Source organism: Chiroxiphia lanceolata, chromosome 29 (genome assembly GCF_009829145.1).
Source record: "Chiroxiphia lanceolata isolate bChiLan1 chromosome 29, bChiLan1.pri, whole genome shotgun sequence".
NCBI lineage: Eukaryota > Metazoa > Chordata > Aves > Passeriformes > Pipridae > Chiroxiphia > Chiroxiphia lanceolata.
The window spans coordinates 2228986-2244051 of NC_045665.1; the positions used below are offsets into that span (position 1 = coordinate 2228986).

At 57.9% G+C, this 15066-nt stretch overlaps 1 protein-coding gene across 1 annotated transcript; it reads right to left on the reverse strand.

The window, feature by feature from the left end:
• Positions 1–226: 226 nt before the first annotated feature.
• IQGAP3 (IQ motif containing GTPase activating protein 3) lies at positions 227–14765 on the reverse strand. Its single transcript, XM_032713077.1, is given in 40 exon segments — positions 227–1701; positions 1927–2033; positions 2381–2484; positions 2636–2802; positions 2899–3108; positions 3375–3462; positions 3603–3744; positions 3902–3966; positions 3968–4002; positions 4307–4439; positions 4525–4757; positions 5056–5140; positions 5601–5741; positions 5821–6045; positions 6205–6368; positions 6481–6633; positions 6887–7095; positions 7467–7536; positions 8092–8163; positions 8618–8701; positions 8982–9152; positions 9226–9368; positions 9460–9627; positions 9740–9830; positions 10088–10251; positions 10419–10543; positions 10772–10932; positions 11048–11211; positions 11360–11447; positions 11643–11806; positions 12062–12149; positions 12454–12632; positions 13020–13133; positions 13372–13439; positions 13589–13606; positions 13608–13663; positions 13844–13921; positions 13995–14151; positions 14496–14543; positions 14545–14765. Coding segments are annotated over 40 exon segments (4860 nt in total). The 5' UTR covers positions 14559–14765; the 3' UTR covers positions 227–1587.
• Between the last annotated feature and the right edge of the window lie 301 nt (positions 14766–15066).

Here is a 15066-nt window from a genome sequence, read left to right on the forward strand (position 1 = left end):
CAGCAGCCAACAGATCCTGTTTTAAATCTGGAAGAGTGCTGCAGCTTGATCCTGCTTCACTCCTGTAGAGATATAATCATAGTCTTTAGGAGATGTAATCATAGTATTTATTTAAGAATTAAATGTGTCTGAAAGTGGCCTAAATTCCCCATGCAAGAGCTGAGTCGGTGCCTCAGTGCCTGACTCGCACCACTGCGAGGGAGCCGGTCCCCATCTAACAGTGGTTAAGGCTGGTGCCCACGGCCACAAGCACCTTCTTTGGACATGGGAGACTGCAGAGAATGTCATGAGTCTGAAAGACCCTGATAAGCCAGGGGAGAGGCTTGTGAGGACCACGGGGAAACAATGATCCAGAGCAATTCTGCATTTTCTAATACAACTTTATTTAAAGTAAACAAGCAGAGGCAGCACAGCAGGAATCCAGCATGGGCAGGGATGAGGGTAAGCACTGTTTGCAGCTTTTATATGACAGAAGGGAGAGAAAAAACACATAAAACCCTCACAACAACAAACACATTTTCAAAGACAAGACAGAGCCCCAGATGGCAATAGATGAGGTACCATTGAGCCAGCCTGAAGGCTAACCCTAACCCAAGGCAGTTACTTGAGCAGTGAGGGAGATTCCAAATCCAATCCCCCCAAAAAGTTCCTTTATGGAGCAGGTTTGGACTTGCTGCTCCTCTGCCTGATGGAGACAGGGCTGGGAGGAGGCTGGGACTGCCACCAGCTCCCTTCCCATCCCAGGGAAGGGGCTCACATGAAGAGAAAGTGCTTTAAATGCATCCGTGGACAAACTCGATCATTATCCACGTTTGAAAACTTTGCTCCCACCAGAGCAAATAAAGAGGGGAGAGACATCACCATCCCAGCTGAGACAGTGCCATTGCTCCACATCCAATACCAGGCAAACCCAGAAAGGGGAGGTCCTTGCTCTGGTGCCCTGCAGCATCCATGGGAGAGCAGTGGCTCTGAGCCACCCTGCTTTTTATCTGTTCTCAGCCTGGCTGGAGAGCAATGAAATTCATCTTTGGAAACCAACATTCTCCTATTGCACCTCAGTTTAGTAGGGAACAGCCACGAATGTCCTCACAAGCAGTTGTTGCCTCTATGTTCTGCCCCTCTCCTACCCCCCAATATAAAGACTGATTTTGACATTTCTCCGGCCTTACTGTGAGGAAGAAATATATATATATATATATATATATTAAAATACCTTTATTGCATGACTAAAAACCTGTGTAGTGTCCAGAAATCCATAGTGTCCTTGAGCAGCTGGCTGTTGGCAACACAGGAACTAAACAGCCAAAATACCCACGAAAAAAACAGATTTTAAAAGCAACACGCGCTGCAAAAGCTTTGGCAGCCACATCCTCCTGTGAGGAGGTCGGGTACTGCCTCAGTACCGAGCTTGGGGTGCCCAGGGCTGGGGCTGAGCCGGCTGCAGGTGCTCAAGCACTCTGTGTCCAGGCAGGAAAGATCCATGGCCAGCAGCAACTTCCCTAGCCCAGGATCACTAACCCCAAGGTGTCTTTGGCAGGTTTTCATTGGTCCCCCCCATCCCCGTAGCCCATCCCCTCCCCACCCCTGTTACTTCTTGAAGAACTTCTTGTTGAGGAGGAAAATGAGCAGGTTAACGTTGACCTTGGCCTTATCAAACATCTTCATGACTGCTATGCCCTCGTACTGCAGCTGCAGCAGGTCCTGTGGGAGAGGTGACCGTCACTGCTGCCAGCCCCATGCCCGGGAAGAAGGATCAGCTCAGAGCTGGGCTTGCAGTGGGAGATGCACGACAAGGCTGTCCCCAGCTCAGGGCCGGGCTCCCTGTGGACTCTGAGTCCCCCAAAAACTGCAGGCGGGGGCACACCACCTGTCCCCTGCACTCCCTGGCCTTGCTGGGCACCGGCAGCCCCAGGACAGGCTCCCCACCTGGTAGTGCAGCTGGAAGCGCTCCATGTCGATTCCCATGAATTTGGCTTTCACCTGGAACTTGCCCGATTCCTCACAGGGGATGATGAAAAATCACATTCTTGAACCTGAGGGGACAGAGCCACTCACTGCCAGAAGGAGCTTCATGGCTTTAAGGCAACCAAGGAGCTGGTCACCCACCCAGCACAACCCCTCAGCACAGCAGCCAGACCCACAGCCCAAATCCCCCCTCCAAATCCCAACTGTCCCGTGTTCTCCTACATGAAACTACTTGCCCCATCCCAGGAGGACAATGGTGGCTCAGGTGCACTCTCTCCTGGGTTATTTTCCTCTACCTGCCCAAGCTTTCATGGAATATCCTGAGTCGGAAAGGACCCACAAGTATCATCGAGTCCAACTCCTGGCCCTGGCACAGGACAACCCCAAGTAACAGCTCCTCCCATGGAGCCAGGGCTACATATGGGTGGCAGGTCCTGGATCTCCAGCAGCACCCCCTTCTCCAACAGCCGGGCCGCCGTGTAGTGCAGTGACGGCAGCTTCTTACTCTTCCCGCTGACCCTGGAAGAGGAACCACACGGTGAAAGCTCATCTCCAGCCACCTGTGTCCCTTGGACCCCCAACATCTCCAGGAGTCACAACAACCAGAGAGCAATGAAAACAAATAATGGGTTTTTATAAAAAAGTACTGATTTTTGGTAAGAAACCATACTTGTTGCTGGCTGCCAGGTTGTCGAGGCAGGTCTTGATGTACTGGTTGTAATAATCAATTTGCTCCTCATAAAATAAGGTCTTGGCATCGAGGCCATTCAGGGTCTGCCTCAGCTTCAGGAGCTCCGCGCGGCGGTGCTGCCGGTGGCGCCGCTGGTTCCGGATGTCCTGGAGGGAACAAAGCCAGGCAAGAAGCCAATATACCTCATTCTGAGCTTTCTCAGAGCACCAGAGCAGGATCTCAGGGGGGCTGACTCAGCACACCTTGGCCAGTTCATCAATGAGCTCCTGGTACTGGTGGGCAGAGTCCACCAGCCCCAGGCTCTCCAAGTGCCGCAGGTTGCAGATGATCTTGCGCTTCTTCTCCTCCATGGAGAGTTGACCGTTGGCAGCCAGGGAGCGGTGCCGCTTCAGCTGGGGGGGTCTGGGCATCCTGCAGCGCTCGCCTGTGCACGAGGCGGTCGTGGCGGCTTCCTAGGGATGAGAAGGCATTGAGCCTGGAACGCAGCTGAAATGGGGCACGAGGAGATGGAGCAACCAAACCCCTCTTGCACAGTTTGATGTGGATCTCTCCTGGTCCAGAACACATGTTTTCTGTGTAAACTGTAGCTCTTGTTGGAGCACAAGAGCAGTGGCCAAGGCTCCAAGAGGAGCAGGGCAGCTTTTTGCTGAGGGCTTTTTTTGCCATTTTGCTGCGAACGTTTTTAGCTCATGCCCAGCAGCAGCCTCACTCAACCGACCTCGTGCTCCAAGGCTTGTGTCCACAGGATTTCTGGGAGGGAATCTCCTGACTGGCACTGGATCACATCCACCAGCATCTGCTTGGTACTAGAGACCAGAGCGAGATCAGGCATCCACTCCAGACCACCACCCTGCTCACATATTTACTTTCCACGCAAGGATTTCTTGCCTCTCTAGAGTATCCCAGCCCCCAGCACAATCCCAATGCCCGTGGGGCCCATCCTCACCTCAGCAGCAAGCTCCTCGTGCTCTCCTCACTGCTGGCCGCTGGCAGCAGCTTGCCAGTGAGGGTAAGGGAGATCTCTGTTCTGCTGAGCTGAGAGAGCACCTGCTCAGCACCACTGTCTGCCAGGCTGGCAACACTTTCCCCTACAAGGGCAGAGAGAGCCCTGCTAGCTGTGTTGGGCTCCAAAGGGCCAGTTTCTCACACAGAAGGAATCCAGATCAAGCTTCATGCAAGTCAAATTGTCCCCATGTCCACCCTCCTCCTGACAGTGTGGGTGGTGTGTCCCAGAGTTTGACCTACCAACCAGGGACTGGACCGTAGGAATCTCATCAAGATCCTCCAGGAGCTCGTGCAGGGGTCTCCGTGGTGCGTGCGATGGAGTCCTGGTGCTCGAGCAGGAGCTGGACAGTGCAAGGGATGAGTCAGTGGCAAAGGGGGATGCAAAGGAGAAGAGGGAGAGAGGGCCCCCTTTGCATCCTTTACACCCGAAAGGGGATGAAGCAGATATGATGTTCAGGGAAGGACAAGCAGCAACAAACCTGCAGAATCTGGGTTATTTCCTTGCTTAAAAAAGAAAAAAGAGTCAGGAGGAGAGGAGCTGTGCTGGGGGTGGGACACAGAAGAGTGTGAGGAAATGCGGCAGAAAGCCCAGGAGGTGGGAGAAGAGGAAACAGAGCTCGCTTGCTGTGAGCTTTATGCCCTTACCTTGTGTGTGTTGATGAGCTCCCCCACAGTGATGTAGATGACTGGTTTGGCCACCGCCACAATCTCTGAGTACTCGTCCATATTAAACCTCTCTTCTGGTTCAGGGACACAGCAGGCAGCAGAGATGAACCTCCTGCAGAGAAGGACCTCTTCGGTCAACCCCAAAACCCTGCCACTGGCTCACAACCGCCTTCTCACCCCAATGCTGTCCTGCCCACCTGAACTTGTTGTGGGTGTCCTCCAGGTACTGGTTCACCCTGCAGAGATGCGCGTTCTCCCCGCTGAAGGCCTTGCAGGCGGCTGCGTGCTGCAGCACTTTGGCGATGGAGCCCAGGCTGCGGCGCTGCTCGGGGTGCAGGGTCGCCCCAGCCGAGATGTCCACGATGTCAAAGCCGTCAGGGGCCACCACAGCCGGGTTCATGAAGCGGTAGTAGAGCAGGTTGCCCACAATCTAGGGCACGAGACAGGCTGGGGGTTGGGGGAGCAGGCGGGCTGAGGCCCGAGGAGGTGGTGGCTCAGCAGGGAAGGGTGTTGCATCCTTGCACTGCCCTGTGGGAGCCTCCCAGGGGAGATGGCACCCTTGAGAGGAGCCCACCCTTGGCATTTCCTTAGAGGCTCATGGAAAATGTTGACTTGGAGGTATTTTTAAGTCCAGAGGACTTGACTTTCTGTGAAGAGATACTGGCCCTTCACGTGCAGACACAGATGAACCCCATCAAACGGCACAGACCCCCCCAGCCCCAGGGTACCTTATCGATTTCCTCTGCCGGGGCCTTGGGAAATTTCTCAATCAAAGATGTCCTCAGGACTTTGGCCATGTAGCGCATGCCATAGCTGAGGAGAGGGCAGGGAAAGGTCTATCAGCATGAAGGACCACCCTGCCCCAGCTCTACCACCCACAACTCAAGATACAGGAAACCCCCAGCCCTGGGGCAATGGAGGAGCCCACAGGAGGGGCCAGCAGCTGCAGCATCCCTCGGCTCCCTCCTCTTCCCTGCTGCCAGCCCAGACATCCCTGGAGGAAGCCTTCATCCTCTGAGATGACCACAGCTCAGATTCTCCCTGGCAACACCTCAACACCAGCAGTAAAGCGCTCAGAGTGGCCCAAAGAGCCAGCCCACGGGGCACTGCTGATATTTGGTTTCAGCTTGCTGACAGTGCAGTAAAACAGCCCTGAAGCACTAAAGGGGCAAAAGGACCTCAGTCACTGAACCTCCTTTCTAAGGCCTTGCCAGAGACACCTCTGAGGCAGCAGTGCTCCCGGGGTGGGCACAGATACCACAGGGATACATACGGGATCTTGTCGACAGAAGAGGTGATGGCAGAGACGAACTTGTCTGTCATTGCCAGGAGGTTTTGGATAGAAATATCCAGCCGCCTTTGGACCTCGGGGTGGCTGAGAGCCTGCTCAGGGCTGACCTCATACGGGAGCTTGCTGTGAAAGGAAGATCCCATCACCATCCCAATGCCTGTCACCCTGCGGTTGGGCCAAGCCTCCTCACCCAGGGCCTGACCTTCTCTGCCCACTCTGTGACTCAGCCTGGTTGATCCACGCCTTGTAGATGTCCACAGGGTCGGTACGGATGCCAAGGGCTTTGTCCTGCAGGACCTCCTGCACTGGGCCACCCAAGATCTGCCGCAGGGCATTCTGCCCACGCGCGTTGCGGTAGAAGCTGACCACCAGCCGGATCACCGTGGCGTTCCCCATCAGGATGTCATGGACATGGTCCACCTTGGACCTGGGGAGAGAGACAGGGCGGATGGGATGAGGGATGGACCAGTGTGTGTTCTCCAAGCAGGAGGGAGTAGCCAGAGGAGATAACTGCATCCAAGATGATGCCCTTGGTTCAGCCTTTGCCCAGGCCTGTCCCCAAACCAGGACACCCATGGACACCCACCTGACCTCCTCCTGCAGCGCCGCTTTGAAGAGCTGGAGCAGCAGATAAGCCTCCCGCGGGTTGGATGCGTAGTTGTAAAGTGTGAAGATTACTGACTCCATGAATTTGGTGGACTTGTTCTGGGGCATCTGGAAGATCAGCCTGGCCAAGTAGACCGGCTGTGTCTGCAGGCACGAGGGACAGCAAGCTAACCCAAATGTTGTGGAGTGCTCGGGGACCAGGTCCCCACACTGCCCCCCCGCTGTGGGGGACACAGCAGATCCCCACCAGCCCCACCTGCAGCAGGTAGAAGAGGTGCTGGTAAGCCTCCAGCTTCTGCCGCTTCTCCTTGCTGAGTGACTTGAGCCCCTTCTGCTTGTCTATGGACATCATCTCTGAGAGCTGCTCCTTGTTCTTCTTTGTCAGCTTCTTGCAGTGGGAGACCACCTCCTGCAGCCACGTGGGCAGGGAGAGAAGTGCTGGGGACTGCCATAGGCTCCGGCATTCCAACCAGCCTCTGGAAAGAGCTTGAGGCATCCCAGTGCTCCTCAACCCCTCCCAACCCCTCCAACCACTTGAAAAGTGAAGCAGAGATAAGTCCAAGCTGCAATGCCATGGAGAGCAGGACCAATGGGCTCAGGCACTTTGGCAGGACCACATGAGATGTCTGAGATCTTCCCCTGACCCCTGCCCTGCTCCCCACCTGCAGCGTGATCCTGTTCTTGACCAGCAGCCCGATCTTGATGTCCATGAGGTCCAGGTCACTCTCCAGCTGCCGGCTGGCACGGATCCTCTTCACCACCTCCTCCTGCAGCCGCAGCACCTCTGACTCCTCCCAGAAGTCGTGCTGGCTCTGCTCCAGCAAGTGGATGAAGCGCCGGACGATGCTCAGTGGTGGCCTCCTGGCATGGACTGCGGCAAGACAGCGACACCGTGCATGCTTGCAGGGGGCAGAGCAGCCACCCCCATCACAAACCCTTGGACCTCCAGGACCTCACCCAGAGACCCCATCCTCCCAGAAAAGCATCTTCTTGCCATACTAGGACATGGGACAGGGCATGGACACACCGCAAAAAAGCCCCCAGGAAGCTTTTGGGGGCAGAGGGGCAGCTCCAAGGCTGACGCCCAGGAACCACCAAGGATCTGTCACTCCTGTCCTTGCCACAGGGACACTGATGGCCAGCCTGCCACCACCTCCCCACCACGCAAGGCCAGGGAGGGAGGAGGCAGAACCCCCTTTCCAATTAGCCCTCACACTTCAGCAGCAATGAGCAGACACTTACCCAGCATCCTGTAATCCCCACGGGCCTTGTTCGCTCGCACAAAAGCCTGGATTTTAATTACAGCTTTAATCTGCCAAGACAAACAAGGGGGTGGGGGATGTTTCCCCACAGCATCCCTGACACACGTGGGGAGTGGAGGAGAGCTGGACAGGTATTTGGCTGCCTGCTCCCACTGTTGGCAGTGTGCCAAGGCCTGGGATGAGGGTCCACAACCGGGGAGGGATTTTGGGATTCCACCCTCCTCAGCAGTTGTTCCCCTGTGCTCACTGTATTTCAGAAGCTGCAGCAACTCCAGAGGTGCAGCTTTGCTTCCTGCAGCCAATACCTCCCTTTCCCCCAAAATTTCCTTCCCCTCTAATGAGCATCTTGAATTCCCTGGTTTTTGATGGAACTGGAGTGGTTTTTGTCTCTCCTCACACCTCACAGAGCCTGATAGTTTGGCTTCCAGACCCCCCTGGCACATTTTCCTTCCCATGTGTCCCCCTTGGCCAGGATGCAGCAGTTCTCCCTCCAGCTGTGCCACAAGCACTCAGGGAAGGAGATCCAACCATGGGCTCCAGATCATTCTCCTCCATCCCCACCAACATGTTCCCAGGAGCTGTTTTGCTCCCATCCCATCACTGACGTTCTGCCTGAAGTAGCGCAGCCTCTCCTGGTACTTCCTCCGAGCCTGCCACATCCTCACACCTGCCTGGATCTGGAAGAGATGTTCAAATAGTCGGATTCTGCAAGGACTCACTTGGCCAAAGCGAGTGGGTGGAGAGGGGAAACTGAGGATTTCCAGAGGTTTAGATTGGACTAGGGAAAATTTCTTCATGGCACAGGCTGCCCAGGGCAATGGTGAAGTCACCATCTCTGTAGGAATTTAACAGACATGTGGCACTTGGGGACATGGGTTAGTGGCGGCCTTGGCAGTGTTGGGGGAACAGTTTGACTCAATGATCTTCAAGAGCTTTTCCAAGCTCAACAAGTCCATAATTCTATTCAATGATTTTTGCAAGATGTTGTTCTCTCTTATCCCCTCACATGCTGCCCTGGCCCAGCAGCCATATCCCCCTCGGCTCCTCTGCACTGGGCAGGGGGTAGATGCCATCCTGCAGCCGAGCAAGAGGGTGGCAATGCCCAATGAGGGAGCAAAGAGTCTTCCCAACCTTGACTGCAGCCTCTGCGTTGGCTCGCAGGTAACACAACCTCTCCAGGTAAGCTCTGCGCTGCTTGTACCCCCTCCAACAAGCCTGGCACAAGAGAAGACACCAGCATGAGGTGTCTTGAGGTCACCATGACTCTCATCAGGAGCACACAAGGGAAGAAGATAACGCAGCACAAGAAAAGAAGAAACCAGCACCCAAAGCAGCTGCTGTGAGAGAAACAAGCCCCACACCACCCTCTGCAGCACCTCGGGGGACCCCAGGAGTGAAATGCCAGAGGTCGCTGGACCCGCCAGAGGATGCTGTGAGCAGCTGCCCATGTTTGTGTCCCCGTGCACAGAGGTGGGATGGATTCTGGCTGCATCACCTGGATCCTGACGGCAGCCGGCTGCTGCTCCCGCAGGATGTGCCATCGTGCCGCGAACTCCCGGCGAACAAGGAAGCCCCGGAGCCGAGCCTGCAGCCTCACCACGAAGGAGGTGTTGGATGCCCACAGGCACTCCCGGTCGTGCGCTGCCGTCACTCGGGTGACAACCAACTGTGGGGACATGAGGCACCAGCTCAGCCCCAGTGATGCCACTGGTGCCCACCCAGCCTCATCCGGCCTGTACCTGGATCTCCTCCCGGCTCAGGTGTGTGGTGTTGAGGCCGCCGTCGCGTGGGCGCTGCCAGCTGCCCTCAAAGGTCTTCAGGCTCAGATAGTACTCGGCACCATCTGGCAGCCTGTGCCGGATCCAGTACAGCTTCTCACTCCCTGCATTGCCAGGACAGACAGGAACTGGGTAGTGCTGCCCCTCGAACACCTCAGGTGGAGGGGGGCAGTTCTGCAGCTCCCAAGGTTTTACCTGCTGGTCTCTTGGTGGCCACCAGAGCCGCCAGCTGCTCCTGGTAGGCACTGGCACAGGCGCTCACCACACCACACAGGGCCACGTCAGGGTTGCGCAGCACCCGCAGTGTCTGCGCCGCCTTCCCCTCCTTGATGGCCTGGTTGATGGCAGCAATGCCCAGAGCCACTGAGGGAACAGAGGGGGCTCATGTCAGCATCTTCTCGTCCTCTGACCCCCACAGCAGCACCTCAGCCCACAGGGGCTCAGCACCCAGAGCCTGTGTGGGGAGAGCACTCACTCCTTCTGGCTGCCGCTGTGTCCTGGTTAGCCCGGCAGACCCCTTCCTGGATCTCTTCCCACCAAAGCACAGTTCCGTCATCCCCCATGGCCTGCGAGACAGTAGAGTTGGGCACGGGGGGAAATGGAGTCTAACAAGCTGGGCAGCCCCCCTTGAGCACCTTCTGCTTTGCAGGGTGTTGCACTACTGGGTGGGGGGGTACTTCACAGCCTTGGGGGATACCGTGCTACCAAGCTGGGGTACCCCGCTTCCAGGGCGGAATGCCATGCAGTCAGTGGGGTACCGAACAGCCAGGGGGGATGCCATGCTTCCATGGAGGTACTCCACAGCTAATGACCCCCACCTCACCTGGGCTTTCTGCCTCTGTGCCCGGGACAGGACGTCGTGGTAGCGCTGGGCGGTCGGGAGGGCGATGTCGGGCAGGGCGGCCTCCAGCAGCAGCAGCGCCGCCAGCGTCTTCTCGGGGTCTGCCTGCAGCAGCGCCTCATTGACCAGCCTGACCGCGTGGACTCCTGCGTGGGAAGGAAGGGACGTGCTGCTCAACCCCCCGTGTTCCAGGCACCCAAGGGAGTCAGCCCAGGGTGGTGTCTCACTGGGGCTGGAATCCCAGTGCAACCTCCCTACCCGGGGTGTCTGCAGACCGCCCTGCACGCCCAAACCCCATGTGGGCAGGACTCACTGTCATTTTCATCCTGCACCAATGAATTGGTGCTGTTCACACTGTCCTGAATGTCATTCCAGCTCAGGAATTCAGCTTCCGCTTCCCTAGGTTGGCCTTTCAGCTGCTGCAAGTCCTCAAAGTACCTGAAGGAGAGACACAGGGCAACGGCTTGGTGCATTCCAAGCAGGGTTCAGTGCATTCTGAGCAGGATGGCACCTGCCACAGCCAGCTGCCTGGCTCTTCAGAGGGGAAAGGCAAGGCACAGGGCAGGAGGCTGCTGGAATAAACCCACAAAAAGTGCAGGCCGACTGACCATCCCCTCCCACTGGATTTCTCCACACTGACCTCAAACACAGAGCCCATCTTCTCACCGTTGTGCATTTGCATCCTCAACTCCCGAGAGGCCCAGGGCAGGGCTGACCAGGCTGCTCCAGAGCCTGTCGGGATCCCCGACATCCAGGGCTTGGTTGACCAATGCCACAGCCGAGAGCATCTCCACAGCCACGAACAGCTCCTCCTGCGCCAGCTCACCCTGCCCGGGGCAGACAGAGACACTGATCCCTCATAATCCCCTCCTCCAGCCCAGCACCCCCGGGCACAGGGGAAGCACCAATCCCCCTCATCTCCCGTGCTTGGGGGTCTCTCACCCGTGGGTGCTGGCGCTGCAGCAGGGCCAGCTGGCGCTGGTACAGGGGGGCAGCAAAGGGGTGCACATCGGGCAGCTGCGCCACAGGGTCCGTCAGCGCTTCCAAGGTTTCAGCCAGCATCCCTCGGCGGATGGCGGCGTTGATCCGGCTGACAGCCAGCAGCACTGAGGGACAGACCAGGGGAGCTGGCACAGGGGGGCTGCAGGAGGTGGCCGTGCCTGGTCTTCCTTTGGCCGGGTTGCTGGCAGGGGCACCAGCTCCTGGGCATTCACAAGGCAGCACCGCAAGCACCATGTCCCTGTTGGCACTCACTGGCTTGCTCCTCCTTGCCCCTCCTGTTGGCTGTGAGGATCCCTGCCTGCACCTCCTCCTGGTCCAGCATCTCCAGGTAGCCCAGGTCCTGCAGTGGGCAGAGGTGGGTGCTGGGTCTCGCACCTCATCCTGCTCACACTGATGGAGGAGCCGTGCTCAGACCCTGTCAGAAATCTGCCAATCTGCAGAGCAACTCCCACCCAGGGGACCTTCCTCCTCCTCAGGACCACGGGGGTGCACCCCAGCACAGGTACCCACACCACAGGCTCCTGCCAGCACCTACCAGTGCCTTCTGCTCCCGGTCCATGCTGAGCTGCTCCAAGTAGAGCTGGAGGTTGTCGCGCTGGAAGCAGTGCAGGGCCAGGACAGGGTCCTGCAGCGCCCGGTGCAGTGCCGGCACATCCTGTCTCTGCAGGGCATCGTCCACCTCCTCCAGAGCCCCGTGCACTACAAGAGGCCAGTCCATCCCAGAGGTCAGCAGGTAAATCATCCCACAGCTTCAGGGAGCAAAGGCAGCTATAGCTGAAGCCTGCATACCCGTCGTTTTAACTTCTCCTTGGAAATGCACATCCAGCCCTGATCCCTGATGGGTCTGCATCACTCCTTCCTGCTATATCCATCACCCTCCTCATGCCCTGAGGTACCACGGTCCCACTATAAGCCCTAGAGCCCCCCCAAGAAGAAAGCCCCAGCTTCTCTCACCATTCACTTTGTTGATGTTCCCTTGGATTTCAGCCTGGGTCAGACACCGGTCATAGACATCCTCTCCCTCAGGGATCACCTGCAGATACTGGAGAGAGGCTCCTCACCCTGAGCTTTCCTCCCACGCTCACCCCACAGCACACAGCAGGGCCCCTTGCAGGTGCCTGGGCTCATTTCCCAATCCCAAGCCCTGGGGATCAACTAGGCCCCCAAAGAGGAATCATCTCCCCCATCTTCTGCTCAGCACAAGGGCTCCCAGGCTGTGTTTCACCCGGCAATCACCAGGTCCCTTGGTCTGTGGCTAAGGGACCCCTTCAGCTCGAAGCACCCATCAGCAAAGGGGCTGCTCCTCTCCCAGCTGCTTCCCCCCGAGCCCCCCATGCCCTCCTCACCCTGTTCCTGGCATTGCTGCCCTTCTCCAGCTTCGCCCGGTGCAGCACCTCCTGGTAGGCGCCCGCCAGCTCCCCACGCAGGTCCTGCAGCATCGCGCTGGGGTTGCGGAGGGTCTCCATCGTCTGGGCCACCACCCCCCGATCCACAGCTTCATTGATCGCCAGCACCGCGGCGTGGACTGGAGGCGAGGTGGGAAGGAGGAGGGCGAGATGAGACATGGAGGAGTGAGATGGACCATCCGCTATAACCCTGCACGCAGTGGGACAAGGCCACTCCATGCACGATGGTGGGAACCACCAAAGAGTGAGCTGCAGTCTCCAGAACGTGGGAAGTCTTGGTGTCTCACAGCAAGAACAGGTAATGTAGAACCCCCGGTGCTGCCAGTGGGAAGGGGCTGTGTCAGCCCTTGCAGCCACGTGCGGGGCTGAAGGTGAGCAACCAGGTGCCTCCGCTGCATCCCAGACTACCACCACCTCCCAGAGCACCACCTCTCAAGTTTGCTGGCCTCAGACCTGGTATCCAGGGGCTGATTGCTCAGCCCTGCTCCCCACCAGGCACCCGTCACCTGCTGCTTCGTCCACTGAGAGCTCATTGGCCAAAATGCCGCCGATCTTGCTGAAGGCAGGCAGCTGCAGCCCGTATTTCTCCAGCTCCCGCTTCATGTTGTTGATCTCCTCCTCTGGAGCAGAGCAGAGAGACAGCACTGGAGCGGGGGCAGCCAGCAGAGCCCCTGTTCCCCTTCCAGACCAGAGGGGTGCAGAAAATCCCCACACTGGGGTGAGCATCCCTGAGGCAGCTTTGGCAAAGCTCACCCAAAATCTTCACTCCCCACACCCCTCCTGCCACAGGATCCCAAAACATCATGGCAAACCCCTCTCACCAGCCCCCAGCCCAGGTCCCCCTACACAGCAGCATACCTGTGAAGTTCACTTTGCCATACAGGTCCTGGATCTGAGGAGCCAGCCCCAGCTTGAAGAGGTACAAGCTGAAAGACAGATCATGACCGTAACATCACCTGCTTCTCCCTCCCAAAGCTTCTGTGGCAGCCGAGGCCGGCGGGTGATGCCACCAAAGGGCTCGTGAGCACAAACATGAGCGGCTCATGAGTGGTGACAGCCAGGCCAGGCCACCCACCTGAGTGCGTGGATGCAGGACCACCCGGGGCATGTTCTTCTTGTCGTAGATGTCGGTGGTCTCTGGGTGGAAGATCTGCCAGAAAGACAAGAGACAGCTCAGGGGGGATGGCATCGAGACGGTCCCTGGGCAGGATGGTGTCCAAGGGTGGGGGCAGAGACAAAGACCCCCTGCCACACCAGCACTCCTCACGGTGCTGCCACAGGGCAGAGGCCAGCATGTCCTTGGCCAGGGAGAGCAGAGGGGGGACATTACCGAGGGAAGGCCCACATGGCTCATGGCATCACGCCAGTAGTTGATGTTATCCGTGTGCCGAAAGTGAAGCCCAGCTGCCTGGAAAAGCAGAGCTAGAGTCAGGCTGAACTTGTATTCCCTAAGGAACACACCCCTGGTGTCACAGCCTTACCTTGTACCGAGTCTGCTCACGATCGTAGATCTTCTTCAGCGGGACCACAGCCGGGGCGAAGCAGTGGCCCAGCTTGGCCAGGAGGACGCCGTTGCGCAGGGTCTCCTCCAGCTCAGTGGGGGGAGGCAGCCCCTCACCCAGGCAGGCCTCCATCCAGCTGGCAGGGCAAAGATGGGGCACATCACAGATCCCAGCATCCCACCAGGCAGAAAAAGCACCCAGAGGAGACCCCCTCAACCCCTCCCCATAAATGCCCCTGGCAGGGGAGGTTGGCCTCCAGCCCTTTGCTGCCAGGTGGTTCTCAGTTTGGGTGCTTGGCTGAGAGCCTCCCCCCAAAAACCACCCCCAAAAGCATCTTTGAGGGCCACAAAGCCCCAGAGTCTGGGCAAGATTCTGCAGCATTATAGCTGCCCCCACCTAGACCCCCTCCCCTCCCCTCTCCTTTGCACCCCTTTTTCCCCCCAAATCTGAGCTCGAGGGGCTCCCTGGTTGCAGCCCCACCGCTTGGCTTCCTCCAGGTGACAGAGGTACTGGTAGGCAACGTTCTGTCCTCTGCTCGTCCATCTCGGCCGCAGTCAGGCGCTCACCTGGGCAGTGATGGGGGTGCCCGTCAGAGCCCTCTGCTTGGGGGGGCTTTTGGAAGTCCCCATGGCCACCCAAAATAAAATCTGGGAAAGGGAGGCAGGCTTTTGGCACAGCAACCTCCCACAGCCACGTGGGGGAGGCACCAGCATGACGGTGACACCAGCCAGGCCCATCAGGCGGTTGGAGGAAAAGTTTCCAACTTCCCTTTTTCCCAAATAACGGCCACAGCTGGCACCCAGAGCTGGCACCAGGGAGCGGGGGCCCAGAGCCAGCACTCAGGGGGACACAGCTGCAGGTTTGGGATCCTTTGGCACAGCTGGTGCTGGAGGCACCCGTGACTGTGGGGAGCCCGGCTGCCCACCACCAAACAACTCCTCAAACACGTCCCCCTGTTTGTCGCCAGGTGCCTGGGACCCTACACACTACTGCCCGTCCTCTACGCACACCCTCAGACCTGCCTGTTCCCTCATCCCTCTGCATCCCCAGA